Source organism: Notolabrus celidotus, chromosome 11, assembly GCF_009762535.1.
Source record: "Notolabrus celidotus isolate fNotCel1 chromosome 11, fNotCel1.pri, whole genome shotgun sequence".
Classification (NCBI taxonomy): Eukaryota; Metazoa; Chordata; class Actinopteri; order Labriformes; family Labridae; genus Notolabrus; species Notolabrus celidotus.
Window position 1 is genome coordinate 15,873,073 of NC_048282.1, and position 15,959 is coordinate 15,889,031.

The window sequence follows — 15,959 nt, forward strand, 5'->3', positions numbered from 1 at the left end:
TTCCTTTAAAAAAAAATCACCTTGATTAATTTGTTTAACATTATAATATTTTATTACAGTTAAAAATATAGAGAAAATATCATTTGAAGTGTTCCTTTTAAATACAATGTTAAATTTAAGAAAACATTCATTGCAATGTTAATTTTGTGTAATAAAAATGCACATGGAGAGAAATTAAATCAGAGTTTGGTGCCTCACTGTGTTCTTAACCCAGGCCCCCTTAAAATCTAACATCGCCTCTGGGTTGAGGCTCACAGTTCAGTTGCAATATTACAGCCTGGCGCAGGGAGGCGCGGTTCTCCGCCAGGTGCGCCTTCCTCCCTCCCGCACCTTCCCATCCCAGCGCTGCTGCTGATGATGATTCTGGTTGCTCCGTCGTCGCCTCCTCCGCTGCCGTACAGCCATCCTCCTCCTCTTCTTCTCTTTCTTCGTCTTCTTCTTTTTCGCAGGAGGAGCTGACTTGATGCGCATAATAAATCATCTCTGCATGATTCCTTCTCAAGCCCAATTTCAGCCTCGCGCGTGTTGGATTAGAGAGCGTAAACACGGGCGATAGTCGAGCCTCTAAAACTGGGGAGGTTTCAAATGTGATTCAGCGCAGCAAACAACGTGGGTGTTGTGTGTGTGTGTGAGTGAGTGTGTGAGAGTGTGTGTGTGTGTGTGAGTGTGTGTGTGTGTGCGTGTGTGTATGTTTTTTTTTCTTTTTTTCGGTGGGGAGTGGAGAAAGGAGAGAGCAGCGATATGAGACGCGTGTGTTTATGCCTCCTGCGTTCCTTGTTATCTCTTACTGACCACCGGCTCATTTTTTCACCTGTATGAACGACCTTGCGATTGTGACCGAAATTTTCCTAACGACGTTTCCATGGAGGATCAATCTGTCGCTTTTTCTGCGAGGGCTGAATTTGGTTGCTGCTGGTCTCCAGATATTTCAAGATAAGAGGTAAGACCATCAAATAATTATTAGAAAAAAATATTCAACCCACGAGCGCTCTTGTCATTTGTGAACGTGCACACATACAGAAATCTAAATTATTTACACAGTGTTATTTATATGCTAAATTATTAACCAGGCTCATATGTCGGCCCTGTCTTGCGTACTATCCACGAATTTGCAATTCCTAATGCAATATTTGATAATTGTTTGGTTAAGGCTGGAGCAATGTGACGTGCCCTCCCAACTGCAGCCAATTCCTCCACTCTGAGTAGTCTCAATTTGGAGGGGCATGCACTCAGACACAGGCACTCTGATATGTATTTATTTATATATTTTTAAATAAGAGCTTGTTTTTTATAGCCCAGCCTCCCCTTTCTTTGTCAAACTGCTGCAGACCTGCTGTTACATTACTCACATGGTGGCATTATAGCCGCTAAAAGCTCCTGTGGTTCCTACCTGGTGTGATGCACACACACTGCAGCCTGGATTCACTTCACCTCACCCTCTGAAATGTGTTGCTACAGGCACACACCAACACATTACCGAGACAAATCAGCCTTGGGTGGAGTGTGCACTTGCAGATAAAATAGAAAAAAAAAAATGCAAGTGTTCTCAAGGATCTGCAAGAGAAAAAATACCTTGAGAAGTGTTGTGGCAATGATGGCTTTATGCCCACTGAGATACAGTAAGTGTAAGGTGCATACACACACACAGACACACACACAAACAGACATACACACCTTTTCTACCCTGCAACATTCACCAGGTAATTGCATACTGCTATGCCACGATGTCAGCTAGAATATCAGTGATGAATGCAGCTCAGGCCTTCAAAGTAAGTACACTCCCACTCTGCCAGCTGGGCTATTTGTTCAACCAGCATGTTACTTGGATGCAGGCAGGGTGTGATGGAGGTGGGAGATATCGTGATTATACATTACTTTTATTTTTTGCGTGTCAGTCAGCCGGTTTTGTGTTACAGGCAAGGACCATCTTTGATTGGGAATGATTCACCCTGCAAAGCTTCCTCACCACCTTTTATCACCGTCGTTGTTAGCACCATTATCCATGGGAGTGTGTGTGTGACGCTGTGTGTGTGTGCGCGTCTGTGTGCATGTGGGTGGGTGCCTACGTGCTTGTGCATGTGTGTGCTTACATGTGAATAACTGAGTGATCTGCTCCCGGTAATATCACTGACAGATTTGTGTAACTCACTGTTTTGCATTTGTAAATTATTTATTAAATGTGCCCACAGAAGAGGGCCACATTGCATCAGCTGTTACACATTCCCATCCCTGACACACAAAAAGCCTCCATTACAAATGCAAACCATAACATGCAAAGTCGACAGTAGTGTAATACCCTCTGTACCTTCCAAACACCAATCCACAGTCCTGAGGTGCCAGCAGTTTGCAACACTAGGGGCCTATCACTGAGGTATGGCATGCAGGACTCTTCCAGAGAGGAAGCATACCAATCCAATTTTGTCGACTTTAGGGAAAGAAAAAAGGACCAGGCAAACATGAAAGGCAAGGAAGAAAATTCCTGGCAGAGACCCACGTGTGATTTGACATCCAGGCAGCTGACAAACAATTAGACCCTCCATAAGTAGCGCTCTGAACCTGGCTCGCCCCGGGATTAGGCCACAAATGAGCTGCTCGTTGTGGCTTATGTCTTCAAAATGGAAAGTGAGTGTATATGTGTGTCTCTGTGTGTGTGTGTATGTGGAGGCAGAGTGTTATATGCGTTGTACGTGGTGCGAAAGTGAGTTTGGTGTGTAGGTGTGTGTGGGTTGTGTGACATTTAGCAGATTGGTGTTATTATCTGTCTCTGCCCTTACTATATCTTGAAAACCTCTTGAAGAAATTTGAGTTTTGTGTGGGTTTGGCTATGTGCAGATTTACTCATTTCATGCATGCAGGTTCACACTAATCAACACAATTCTGCACACTTGTACATGTGTGTGCGATTGCTCTCTTGACTGTTGTGTTACTGCCAGTTCTGTGTTGTGTGTATGTTTGACATTTCATAATTTCATCATTACTCGCTCAGGATCCTCCTGCAAGAAGTGGGTGCATGGCAATTTGCAACACATGCTAGGAGCAGACAGACACTTGCCCTTGATTATGGACCTGGGTGGAATGGCTGCCTCATCAGGCTGTCTTGATTCACCCCAGCATGTGGGGAGACACATGCTGCTGTGGGTGAATCTAATTGATTGGATGGCACCCAATTCCCAGGTCCAAGTCTCTCCTCAGGCAGCCAGAGTGAATCCGTCCAAGTGAAGGATGAGCTTAGGCGTTGGTTGCTCCCTTAATAGATTGGCATGGGCTTCCTCCCATATGCCTCTGGTATCACCCTCAGACATCTCCGAGTGCAAGTTGGCCAAACAATAGGGCACAAAGGGACACTGTCTGGATCCTCTGATTGGATTTGTGATAATGGACAGAAGGAAGTAGACTTTATATTTAATTTTATAATCAAACTTCAACAGCTTGTGTCTTGCTGATAGATGATTTAAAACATTATAAATGATACTGTATATAATGATGGATGGCATGTCTCCATTTCCTCCTGTTGTACAAAGGTGATGTCATGGAGAAAATCTGCGCCGTAGGCATTGGCAGATGGATCTGTGGTAGTGGTGTCTCACTTTCACAAACCACAACACACATTCGATTTATGGCTAAAACGACAACTATCTGCACAGTTGGCAGCATCACAGATTGGGTAAAAGTGGTGTTTTGGAGTTATGGAAACTTCATGTGTTAGTTTTCATTATGTTTTCTTCTTCCACTCTGATAACCCAGCACACACAGCACCACAGGAGCTGCATTTGTAAACAGAAATGCCAATCATGTCAATCATCAAAACCCATTTAGTAGCATGAAAATAACTGATACAGTAAAACCAAACCTCTCAGTAACAAGTACATTTGGATAAGAATCAGCATGTCAAGTGCGAGCTACAGAAATGGTCTGAGAAAAAATTATTCAAGGTTCAAGGTTACTTTATTTGTACCCTTGAGTAGATTTGGTTTGCAGTGAGTCAGCCTCCTTTTGTCAACAACCAACAAACAGCACAAGACAAGACAGGAGTCCAAGTCCCCAGTATTAAAAAGGTAATCCTCAATAAAAACAAGAAATAAGCAACTGATAAGGAAAGGGCAAATAAAAACAAGATACAAAATAAAACCATAATTCAATAAAAACATGCTAAAAAGAATGTGCTTAGAATGTGCCATCAGTAAAAAACAAGATGTGTTTGGGTTTTAAGATTTGACCCGTGTCTTTATCTTTGAAAGGCCTGCTTATTTGAAATATACTGCAAGTTTATAGGGAAAGGCGCCATATGTTTGCCTTCACTTCTGTGGCGCTGTCATGTTGTCCATTGTTATAGTCTAGGATTAAAAAGTCTAATGTGGAAAGCTGGGATCAAAATGTTGGCATTTGCTGAGTTTGGTGTTTCACAACAAAAGTCTCATCCCAACAGGTCAAGCTCCCCTCTCTCGGAGAACGCCGGTGCCATTTTAAAGCTTATTGGATGAAACTCTCATTTGCCCTTGGCTGCCAAAGATGACGTTGCCATGGAAACAGCTTCTACTGTTATCAATCATCGACTGTCTGGCAGGTAAACCACCTTTTTATATGAGTAATGATTCTTTCACGTTTGGACATTTACAGTTGCGGGGATGATGGCTGAAGAGAAGAAAATCCTGTCAGTGTCAGAGATGATAGGATGGCCCCGGTTTAAAGAAACACTCCTCAGTATTGACTTCCATTCACAAGGCAGAAACAATACTCTAAATCTTCCTCCTCACTGCTCTGTGACTGGAACCTGATGGAGAGACATTGGCTTTTGTTTTCCTGCCGTCTACATTATTTTCCCTTGGTACAAAATTAACATAAAATGCAGACCAAATCATATTATTTCTCCAGTTTCAAGAATAAGTATTTCTTATCATAGGAAATATGTTCACCAAAACATGCAGCAAGGATTGCATCTTTGGAAGCACACAAATATATTATCTTCAATACACTCTTAAACAATATACCAATTAATGATTCATAAACCTCCATCTAGTTTCTGTTGTATAATGCTCTTATTTGTAACTGCTGAAATTTCTCCTCTCACCGTGCCAAAAAGTCCTCCTGGCACTGTGGTTCATTCTCAGCTGTTCATTTTATCCACTTTATTCTTCCAGAGGAATCAGCACTTCTCATCACCTCCACATAAAATGAACCATATCGAGTCCGTTCCCATGTTTAGTAATGTCCCACCTCCCATTTCTGAAAGAGCCCTCCCTATTAGACTCAAATATCCCATTTCCTCCAGAAGAATGTGGAATTATGGAGGCCAGACTCTATCAAAAAATGGCACTTTTTTCCTGTTACTACACTCAGGCTGTTACTGTTTTTCTCTGACAGATTGTCTGGACAGTGGATCGTACCATGGTCCAAGATGGAGGATGGAGCCAGGTGATTTGTTTATTCCCGTCGACTCTATAGAAGAAGAAGCTACTTTGACTTGTGATGCTAAGGGAATACCACCTCCTCAGTACAGGTAAGAATACAGTCCGTTTGAAGAGCATGCCAAAACGTGTGGAAAATGGATGTCGTGTTAAAAAAAGAAGTAGTTTGGCAGTTCGTATACATGGGCGTCTATCTCTAAGTTTTTTTTTTTGTTGTTGTCTCTTTAAAAAATATATCCAGCAGCTAGTTTGCTCTATCTCCCAGCTCTAGCCAGATTCAAACCACTGAAAGTGTTTTCTGGGCTGCATGTGTCAAGTCAATGTGGGATTAAAGTGTTGTGTCTTGACTTGTGTTCACACTAGTGGCTGTCCTGTTTTTCTGTTTATAAAGTTGCTAACGTAGGAAGATAGAAAATACTCTTCCATCTTGAACACCTCTAGCTGGTCCGCAGAGCACGGCAGATAGCAACATGGTTTGTTTTCATGTCGTATCAGAAGTGTATATTTGATGGATGAGGGTCTGACGCTCACATACTGAGAGCATACAATGTTATGTCTAAAATAAACAAAAACTGCATTATGTAGAGATGAATAGAATAGAATAGAATAAAATAAAATGAAATAAAATGAAATAAATTGAAATAAAATAAAATAAAATAAAATAAAATAGAATACAATACAATACAATAGAATAGAATACAATAGAAAAGAATAGAAGGCCTTTATTGTAATTGTAAAATGTACAACCTAATTAGCAAAGTGTCACCTTAAGATGCAGAACATTCAGCCATCCACAGTAACAAAAAACTTTTTTTCAAGCCAAAAGAAAGAAAAATAACGTATATTGCACAGTTAAAAAGTAATTTGCACCTGAAATAAATATATTATACAGGAACAGAAAATTAAATCCTGCACTATCGAATGTGATTATTGCACAAAAAAATAGGATTTTTTTAGAAGGGAAAATGCTACCCTTGTTCTGATGGACCTCATTATATTCACATTTACATATATTTTTATATACTGTATATTAAAGTCAGCTTTGCAGCTTCCCACTAGGTAAAGCCCATATCAGTTACAGTACTGTAAATAAGGGTTTATGGAGATTATAGTATAGTGAGGTGCTTGCTCTCTGCAATTTGCTTTGAATCAGGTTGACATGCAAACAAACACTCCAAGCAGAGGCATCTTTAAGGTTTCCTTTTTTTATTTACTCTGATAAACACACCTTCCAATCTGCCTCCAGTGTCCCCAGATAGTATCTCAGTGACACACATGTAGCACCGTAATGCTCCTTAAACCTCCTCTTCTAACATGCCAACAGACCAACTCAGGTTGCCAGACTCTAGTTGGCACTAACTAACATTGATTACAAGAGTCTTTGGAGTTCAACAGTGGGATTACTGCAGCACAGACGAGTTGAATGATAGCGGGGTGGAATACGTACTCTCATTATTTCAGGCTTTTCACGTTCCCTCCCTGAGACCAGGTATTTCCATGTACTGATTAAAGGTGAGATGAGCATGTTTAACGTGGTGTCTTGTCAAGCGGGGCTGTGCTCGGCTCTGCATGCCCTCAGCACCTCTCTAGCTCCTCTCTTGAAGTGTAAATGGGCTCACACTGCTCCCTCCTCCTTCTTTTTTTCCCCCGTCTCCTTTCCCCTGCCAGTCACTCACAAAGAGATGAGACCGTCATTGTATGCACACTATAGCAGCATAAAAAGCCTGGGAAGGAAACCGCTTCTCATACAGAAAAATCTCTCCTCCACAGCAGGCTCTAAAAGTTATGCAGTGGGAATTTTTTATTTTTTTCAAAACACAGGGTGACTTGGCCAACCTTTACTTGACCTGATGGTTGAAACCTGTGGCTCTCCACTGCGGGATCATCTGAAATACTTGAGATTCTCTGTGGTCAGACGGGCAGACAACATGTGTTCACAAGATGAGACTCAAGCAGAGTAATTCAGTTTCAGAGTTGGGATTCAATCACCCGAACAATGTTCAGAGCACCACTGAACAGCGGAGGCACTTCAGAGCAGGTCAAAAAGAGGTGAAAACTGGTGACTCGGGGATAAAAAGCTGAACACATACAAGTAGACACACAGGGGCATATATTTCTAGTAGCAAGGTTAATCAAATATATACCAGAACCCTTGTATTAAATGTAAAAGTCTAGATTGTGGCAGCAGGGATTCAGTCAGTGGCTCTGATTAATTTTTCAAAAAAATATTTTTGATAGCTTTTGGAAAGTTGCCCATCATGGCATTGGTGTTTTTTTCTTTCCTCATAAGGAAACAGAATAGAAAAATGTGGCTGAATGGGAAAAAAAAAAGTTATTTTCAAAGCTTTGAGAAAAAATGAGGGAACCTTCTTGAAAAGTGTCCTTGAACCCTTCAGTGCTTCATTTTTGAATAGCATTCAAAAAGAAATGGAGTCGCAGTGGCAGAAAAAAGGATCTTTTCTCGCTCAATAGCAGGACTTGTTTAAATCATTGAATTAATCGTATGTTTTTAAGAGTTCTCTGAGGTGCTGCATTTATCTGATTCTCAATCTGAGCCTTCAGTGATTTTTTATATTATTCCCACGCCTGGTAGGTGTGGGAAAGATGAAACAGAAGGTGAAAAGGAGTGTAAAATTCATCATTTGTTGCATCAGCCCACTGTTACTTCTAGTGCTAATGTTTTGAGCTAATAAGAAGTCAAAGGTGGAATAATGTCACATTATGTAAATATAATGAGACAGAGAAGATATGATTATGGTCAAACAGTTGATAATATCTGGGATGGCTCTGAAACCCCTTTATATTATGCTTGCCTTAAATTGCACAGGAGCTGAAGCAGCAATAGAGGTGCAGAAAAACACAGAAACAGAAATATAAGCTTGAAGAAATACATTTAACAAAGGAAATTCCATGAAATGTATAAATGGTAACACTCACTAGTGTTAATATGAGCATTACAGATTTGTAGATTTAATAACTTTTTGGAAATTGGAATGTTTTCTAACTTGCAGTTGATAAAATGTCACATTATAAGAAAGAAAAAAAATCTTAATTCTGAAACCTTGACAGGAAAGTTAAAACTTTGCAGGAAGGAGTTAATGGCAAACTCCCCGCTGTTGGTGCTTTGACCTGCAGGCCTGTGCATTCCAGTACCGCAGCACAACCACACAGTATATTATTCTTACTCCAAGTTGAGTTACTGCAGTGAGTTGTGTTCTCCGCTCACCTCCTGTCACACCACCTTGGTTGGTAGAAAGAAATGGACAGTGTTTTTTGCCAGGGACTGATGGTGTCTTTGCCCTCACAGATGGTCATTGAATGGGACTCTCATAAATCTGGGCCTGGATCGCCGGCGGCGTCTGTCTGGGGGCAACCTCATTATAAGCAGTCTGGACCGCTACCAGGATGTAGGGATGTACCAGTGTATGGCGTTCAACACTGTAGGAGCGATCCTCAGCAGGAGAGCCAGTCTGCAGTTTGCCTGTAAGTTGAATTCAGTGTTTGTCACTTTTCACTAAGAAATGGAACGGAAGTGCAGCTGCACTTAGCAAATACTGCCGACGCACACCAAACTGGGTGGGCATTATTTGCAATATTTATCAGAGTGCTGTTTCATTGTTTTAAAGCTACATTAAATGTTGAAGTAACATTGGGAGCAGCCTGGCGTGACAGCTGTACTTTACTTGTGATCACACATGCAAACTAAGAATCACTACTTAGCTCGATCAAAAGTCATTTTGTGCTTTATTGATAATCTCAGGGGAAAGTAGTCAGCCATACTGCTTAAGAAGCGTATAAAGAATATGTGAATAAGGCCTGATGCCAGAGGAAAGTGGTGTTTACTTTATTATGCTGCTACTGTCATAAAAAAGAACTGAATAGTAATGTCACTGAATAAAATAATGAGTGAAATCATTGCTTTATATTACATCTGCATTGAGGTTATGAAAGAATTGCTTCTTTCACATCACACATCCTTAGTGGTGAAACCAGCAAACTTCTCAAATAAATAAGTAAATGAACACTTTCTATTTATGTGCTTTTCATTAAGGCTTCTTTTCATGCACATCACAACAAAACAGCTTTTCACACCTTTTCTTTGTGGCATCTGGCCATGCAGATATTTCTGGTTTTATTTGACAAGCTTTAAGATATGCACTGCCAGGAAAATGGAACAATAAGCATTTAAAAAGAAAACTCAATGACTGTAAGCTTTTGCACAAATAATGTTCAGGTAACACCTTGTATTGTCCACGCCTTTCTAAGAAGAGATTTTGCAATCTTTAAAAAGTACTGATAAAAAAACTGGTTGCAATGAAGTCTGTGAAGGTACATTTACTGGACAAACCTGCATGACTATATAGCACTAGGGTGGCCTTATATTTGGATTTAATGTTATAGAATAGTCATCGGCTTGACTTTAATGTATTTTAACTGGGACCCAGCAAACATCTCCCTCTTACTGTCATCAATGTGGGGTGCATTTCCTTCATATACTTTTCTATCTTTTCCTGAATGTTATGTTATTGTAGGGGCCATAATGTTGATTTTCTGTCTCATTCGTTAATCATGATTATTTCCTTTTTTATTGCTCACTTCATTTCCGGTTTTGGGTTCATGGGTGTGGTTAACCTTTTGTACCTGTTCAGTTTGGGGCGGGAAGTATACAAAGGGGGTGAGTGGGTTGAGTATTTTTTGTTGACCGCCACCGTCATCGTACTTGTCATTGTTTATTTTTATCTTTTTTTTGGTATTGATTTATTTTGAGTGTTTTGTTAATAAATAGAAAACTTACTTTGAACTTTGATTTTGATTTATGGCAAGATGCATCACATTCACGACCCCATTTAGTCTCTGCGGCACCTTTCAATCTGGGCTGCTTCAGTTGTGTTATGGTCTTAGCCTCTCCCATGCCATGCTTTTGTGGTCACACTACAATTGCCATGACTGTGCAATTAATCCTCAACTTCCATATTGCCAAGGCCCACAAAATATGTGTTTCATTATAGGAAGACTCTGCATAGTGCCTGTAAAAAAGAAGTCACTGAATACCTATGAATACATTTGTCATAACAATTAATGCAAAGGTATCATTAGTAGGATTTTCCTTGTACTATTAAAGCACTGACCTATACAAACATAATCCTTCTGATTCATCACTTTCCATTTTCAAGAAGTGGTGACGTCTGGACTTTTAGAGTTCTTGCCCTTTGCCGGTATTTCCCCATTATTCTTAAAGGATCACAGCGTTGTTGCTGTCAACCATTGACACCTGGTATAAATACTGACATTTAAGTCTCTGTAAGCCTTCCTGATACTTGGTTTGATTTGGGTGAGGTTATGTTTTATATTTAACAAATATTCCATCATGTTTTTAAAAAAAAAATCACATGGTCATGGAAGCCCGAAGCAGAGTTACACCCACACATTTTGCCCACTGCCTTTTCCTGTGACAAGTTTGTTTCGGTTGTTTTCTTCAGATCTTGACTCAGAGTTACATAATTATAACTCATTTCCCTCTAGTTACAAAAGCACAACCCAAATGGGCTCAACTTACCTCATTAGTGTGGGCAATGGCTGTATGGCATGACGAGGTCTGGCCTATCAGAGTGACAAACCTATTGTTCTGTTTCTAGATCGCCAGAAAATTACCTGTCAGAACAAGAAAGAAAAAAAAGCTTTGTTTTGGGTTTTTTTTCTTCAAGATAACGGGATAAATTAATCTGCTTTAAGGGAAATAGGGAAACAATATTCTTAAACTCTGAGATAACAAATTAAGATAAGATTGTAGGAAAATAACTACAACAACTTGAATTAACTTATGGGAAAAAAGAGTAAGGGCTTCCATACATGGCAGCTAATTCCACAATTGATGATCTATTTTGATGTTGTATTTTAATGATCCCTGGAGTTTATTCAGCAGATTTAAGTGCTGTAGTAAAATTGCACTAGCAGAGCTGTCATGTAGCATGCATTTATAGCTTTTAGAACAAACAGGGCATCTCAGGTAATGTTGCGTCAGTATGCTAACTGCTCACAATGACTTGTATGGCAAAGTGTTTTGTATCTCATCATTCGTTGACCTATTGAAATTATACGTTTCAGGGCAGCTGTGTCCTCGTTTCATTCTGATTCAGAAGACTTGAGCTCACTGTTAAGGGCTGCTCTAAGTGGATATGTGTCACATGCTCTGTGTTTGTGTAAGAAGCCACGCAATCCAAATGTGATCATTCATTCTTTCCTAAGAAATGGTCTGGACAGCAAAGTTAGCTGTTTTAAAACTTGATTTTCGTAAGCTTTTCTTGGGTTATGACCATTTTTTTCTTAGATACTTACTGAGCCTCTAAACGTTGATATTTTTTCAGCTTTTGTAATTAAATTTTCAATAGCTAAAGAATCTATACTCATGACAACGCTGCTCACACAGATTTCTGACATATACACAACTATTTGAAACCTGCTCAAACCAGCTAATTTTTCCATGTAATAAAATCTATATCTTACATCTCATTTTGGTTATGGATTCAAATTTCTTCTCTATATTTCGACACTAACAAAAACCCACTCATAGTATGTATGAGCTCTTTTCTCTCTCCCTCTGTCTCTCTGTCTCTCTCAGGCGTAGCAGAAGTGCAATTCTCATGGCAACTTTCTGATGGGCTTGTGTCAGTGTCTTGCTCAAAGCTTTTTACTCAGCTCTGCTCCACTCTGATATATGAGATCCTGTAGTGATCTTTTTTTTTCCTGTTTCTTTTCCCTCATCAGACTTGGATCATTTCAAAGTCCACACCAGAAGCGCAGTATCAGTGCGAGAAGGACAGGGAGTGGTGCTGCTTTGTGGAACACCCACTTCCTCAGGAGGTAAACTCTCTGGCCTTCATCTTTAGTGTTTCACAGGATTAAAGTATAATCTTGACAAGGATGATTAGCCTTTTTTAATCTCATTTAATTCTCTTAATCACATTAAGTATCTCTTTTTGTGGTATCCAGGATCAGCTCATGTGCGTTCTTGTTTGTGTTCCAGATCTTACATATGCATGGGTCTTCAATGAATACCCATACTTTGTTCAACAAGACAATCGCCGCTTCGTCTCCCAGCAGACGGGAAACCTTTATATAGCCAAGGTGGAGCCCTCAGATGTGGGTAACTACACCTGTGTAGTGATGAACAGCATCACAAAAGGCAAAGTTCAGAGCTCGCCCACGTCTCTGATCCTCCGGACAGATGGTAAGACACAGCTTATGGCCGCAGTGTGACAAGCATGCCTTTCAGCCATGTATTGAGGACCTTTCCTTTCAAGGTGGCTTTAATCATCATACTAGCGTGAGAGCTCTTTGTCGTGTCGTGCCTCGCTGTAGTTGAGTCACAGAGTGCTAATGCCTGTAAGTAAATAAATGCTCCTCGATGTAGGCCAGCAAACAAAGCACCCAAATCTCTCCTTTGCTGACTTAGCTTTCTTATAATTCGCATTCCCCTTTAAAAGCTCTCCCTGTGCGCCTTACACATGAAGTCTCAGGTCCTCAGCAGTCTGTTGTTCTATTCTCTGTTATGCTTTCATAGAAAGACTGAATAAAGATTGCCTCTAGAATGAATAAAACATAAGCGATACGTCATTGGACCATTACATTGAGTGTTCCGGTGGCTCAACCAGTTAGTTTCCACTCAGTGTACTGTACATGTAGCTGCATAAATTTAAATCCCATCTCATCGCTCTCTCTTATCCTGGTCTCCACTGTCTCCCATGAATACTGATATTAACAATAAAACAGTGGAGTTTGGGTGCTGCCCGCTCAAGCTTTGAAATAATAGATAAACAACCAGACTAGCTTGAAAAACATGATTTTGAATACAGTGTACTCACTCCACCAAGAAGAGGCTTAAATTATTCCTTGTGGGTATTCTACTGCACTCTGGTGACTGCACACTTAACTGATGTACTACCATGAGGTTTCCCATGAGGGAATGTTTGCTCACGTGTCTTTTTATTCCCCATGTAAGTTTTGCAGTGCTATTGTTTGGTCCATAATGCAAGCCATATTGCTTGTAAGTCATGAATAATGTAGCACTGAGCAAGTTTTCTTGTGCCTGCCTCTTCATAGGAGTGATGGGTGAATACGAGCCGAAAATAGAAGTTAATTTCCCAGACAATGTGCCCGCCGCAAAAGGATCAACAGTTACGCTGGAGTGTTTCGCCCTTGGGAAGTAAGCTGGATTCTGTCAAGCATGTTTTCAATCTTCTGCTGTCTTTCACTCCAGACGAAGAACCTCTGGATCTCTGTGTATTAAAGTTAATGGGGCAATTATATTTTTCAAAGTGTGGCATCAAGCTGTGATTGGTCTGAAAATCATCTGTGATAAGGTTTTTTGTAGGATTGAGTTAACTTTATACCTTTCATCTACAAAAAAATGAAGAAAAAAAAAACACTACAGTGAAAAGGCTTTAAGCTCCATGGCTCACTTTATTGCAGGATTATTACAGACAACCTGTGTGACAATCTTAAAACTTCAAAGGGACGTGGATGAGAATCTCCTCTGAGGCTTACCTCTCCTTTTTCTTTCAGCCCCGTCCCAGAGATCACCTGGAAGAGAGCTAACGGCGTTCCCTTCCCCAGCAAAGTCAAAATGAAGTACTCTAATGCTGTGCTGGAGATCCCCAGCTTCCAGCAGGATGACACGGGGGGATACGAGTGCGTTGCTGAGAACAAGATGGGAAAGAACACGGCCACGGGGAGACTGGCCTTCTATGGTACTGACACTTTTTATCTGGTTTGTTAAATCAAGAGTAAAAAAAAACAAAACACTAATGATAAATAATGAGCAACTGCATATAATCTTTGTAATGTTGGATTAGGCCTGGTTTAGATTACAGTAGTTCCTGTAGTGATGATCTGTATTTCAACCAATCAGAGGACGAATCTAGTTAAAACTTTCTGTCAGTAACAATGTTTGGCCTGGGTTATCTTGGAAAAATTGGAGTGTGCTGATCCAGTTTAAAAGTACAGGAAAGGCTTGGAGGCTCATTCTGGCTGTCTGTATCCGGATATCACACATTCTTTTTTTAGACAGGACAGCTGAAGAGAGACAGGAAGTGTGGGGAGTAGTGAGTTGGGGAAGATATGTAGCAAAGGGTCGAGGCCAGGAGCCGAGGCCAGGAGTCAAACCAGCGTAACAAAGACTGAGGCCTCTGTACATGGGGTGCAGGCTTTAACCGCCAAGCTATACCCCTGCTTACTGCAAACAATCATATGGATAACTATGCTTTTTGTATCTCACTGTCTCATTTACTGATTTCATTGACAGTAATTTGGACAGTGAGGCTTCTGCTTGTCTGACTTTGATGACACTACATATTGTTTGGAGCTTCATCATCAATCAATCAATCAATCAATCAATCAATCTTTTTTTATATAGTATCAATTCACAACCAATTTAATCTCATTTTCACAAATGTTATCCAGCTTTACTACACTGGTTGTAACATGAGTGTTTGTTGTTTATGGACTTAGTAAGATGTCAATCAGAATTTGATCGGTTGTGCCCACACAGTCTGAAGAAGTAGCATTAACATCAAAATGAGCCGTTTTTCAATGAGGATTTCTGATAGTTTTTAATGTTCATTTTGTTCAGACTTTTGTAGATACTCAATGAAGACCTCATTTTTTATTTACTGTGTGCATTCTCGCCATTTTATACCAAAGAGATTTTCTTACAACTGTTAAAAACCTGTTTTCCCAAGCCTTATTAACGTATAATACCTCCTTTAGTGCCAGGCTTTGAATTCCTGCTCTGTATCTGAATCTGGAATATGACATCTGTATTTTTAGAGTGAGACCACAATAGCCAATGAGAGATGGCTACAAGGAGACAGAGCAGCTGATAGTGTTTCCATGCAACAATTAACAGTCTAGACTAGAAGCTAAATAAAGGATAACGTATAGTGGGCAGGTGGTTGTGCAAATTAGAATCCCAACAGTGTGAGCAGGACCCCGACACTTCACCTGCTCATTATACATTTCCCTGCCAATTGTCCGGCTATCAACTAAACCTATAAAAGCTAACAAGATGGCACAAAAACATTGATTTAAAGATGATTGTATTGATATTATAATGATTTGTGTATACAGTTAAAAAATTGTCCCTCCAATACCAAGTTTGGTAACATGCATGAGAGTAGATTCTCAGCATCCTGCTTGTGGGACTTATTAACATTAAACCAAACATTTCAATGCACTGTTCAACTGAAACATTATCCTGCTTGTTTAATAAATTACATTAAAAAATAATAATTTATGTTAGATAAGGTGAGAAAGACTTCTGAAAGAGTATCCATGTTGACTTATGTCCTTATCTAGCTCTCCTTCTTTTCGTAGCTTTGCAGTTGGCTGTTTCCTGGATTCCATAATTAAAAAAACATTGTCCAAGTTGTTTCACCTCCTGAGTTAGAATGCTCACTGAAACTAACATGTTTGCCAAAGTGTCAACAGTCAGAAGTGAAATGTGCCAGACTCCTTTCCACGGATTGATTGATATAACATGCGTGATCAGGTTGTCCC

General features: G+C 40.1%; 1 protein-coding gene across 1 annotated transcript in view; it reads left to right on the forward strand.

Moving 5' to 3' along the window:
* The first annotated feature begins 257 nt into the window (after positions 1–257).
* Positions 258–15,959, forward strand: part of cntn3a.2 (contactin 3a, tandem duplicate 2) — a 47,716-nt gene continuing 32,014 nt past the window's right edge. Inside the window, exons 1-8 of the mRNA XM_034696694.1 lie at positions 258–940; positions 4,427–4,564; positions 5,362–5,497; positions 8,713–8,888; positions 12,171–12,266; positions 12,430–12,633; positions 13,506–13,608; positions 13,968–14,152. Of these exons, the coding sequence (XP_034552585.1) occupies positions 4,510–4,564; positions 5,362–5,497; positions 8,713–8,888; positions 12,171–12,266; positions 12,430–12,633; positions 13,506–13,608; positions 13,968–14,152 (955 nt within the window). The 5' untranslated portion in view covers positions 258–940; positions 4,427–4,509. The remainder of the gene's footprint in view (positions 941–4,426; positions 4,565–5,361; positions 5,498–8,712; positions 8,889–12,170; positions 12,267–12,429; positions 12,634–13,505; positions 13,609–13,967; positions 14,153–15,959) is intronic.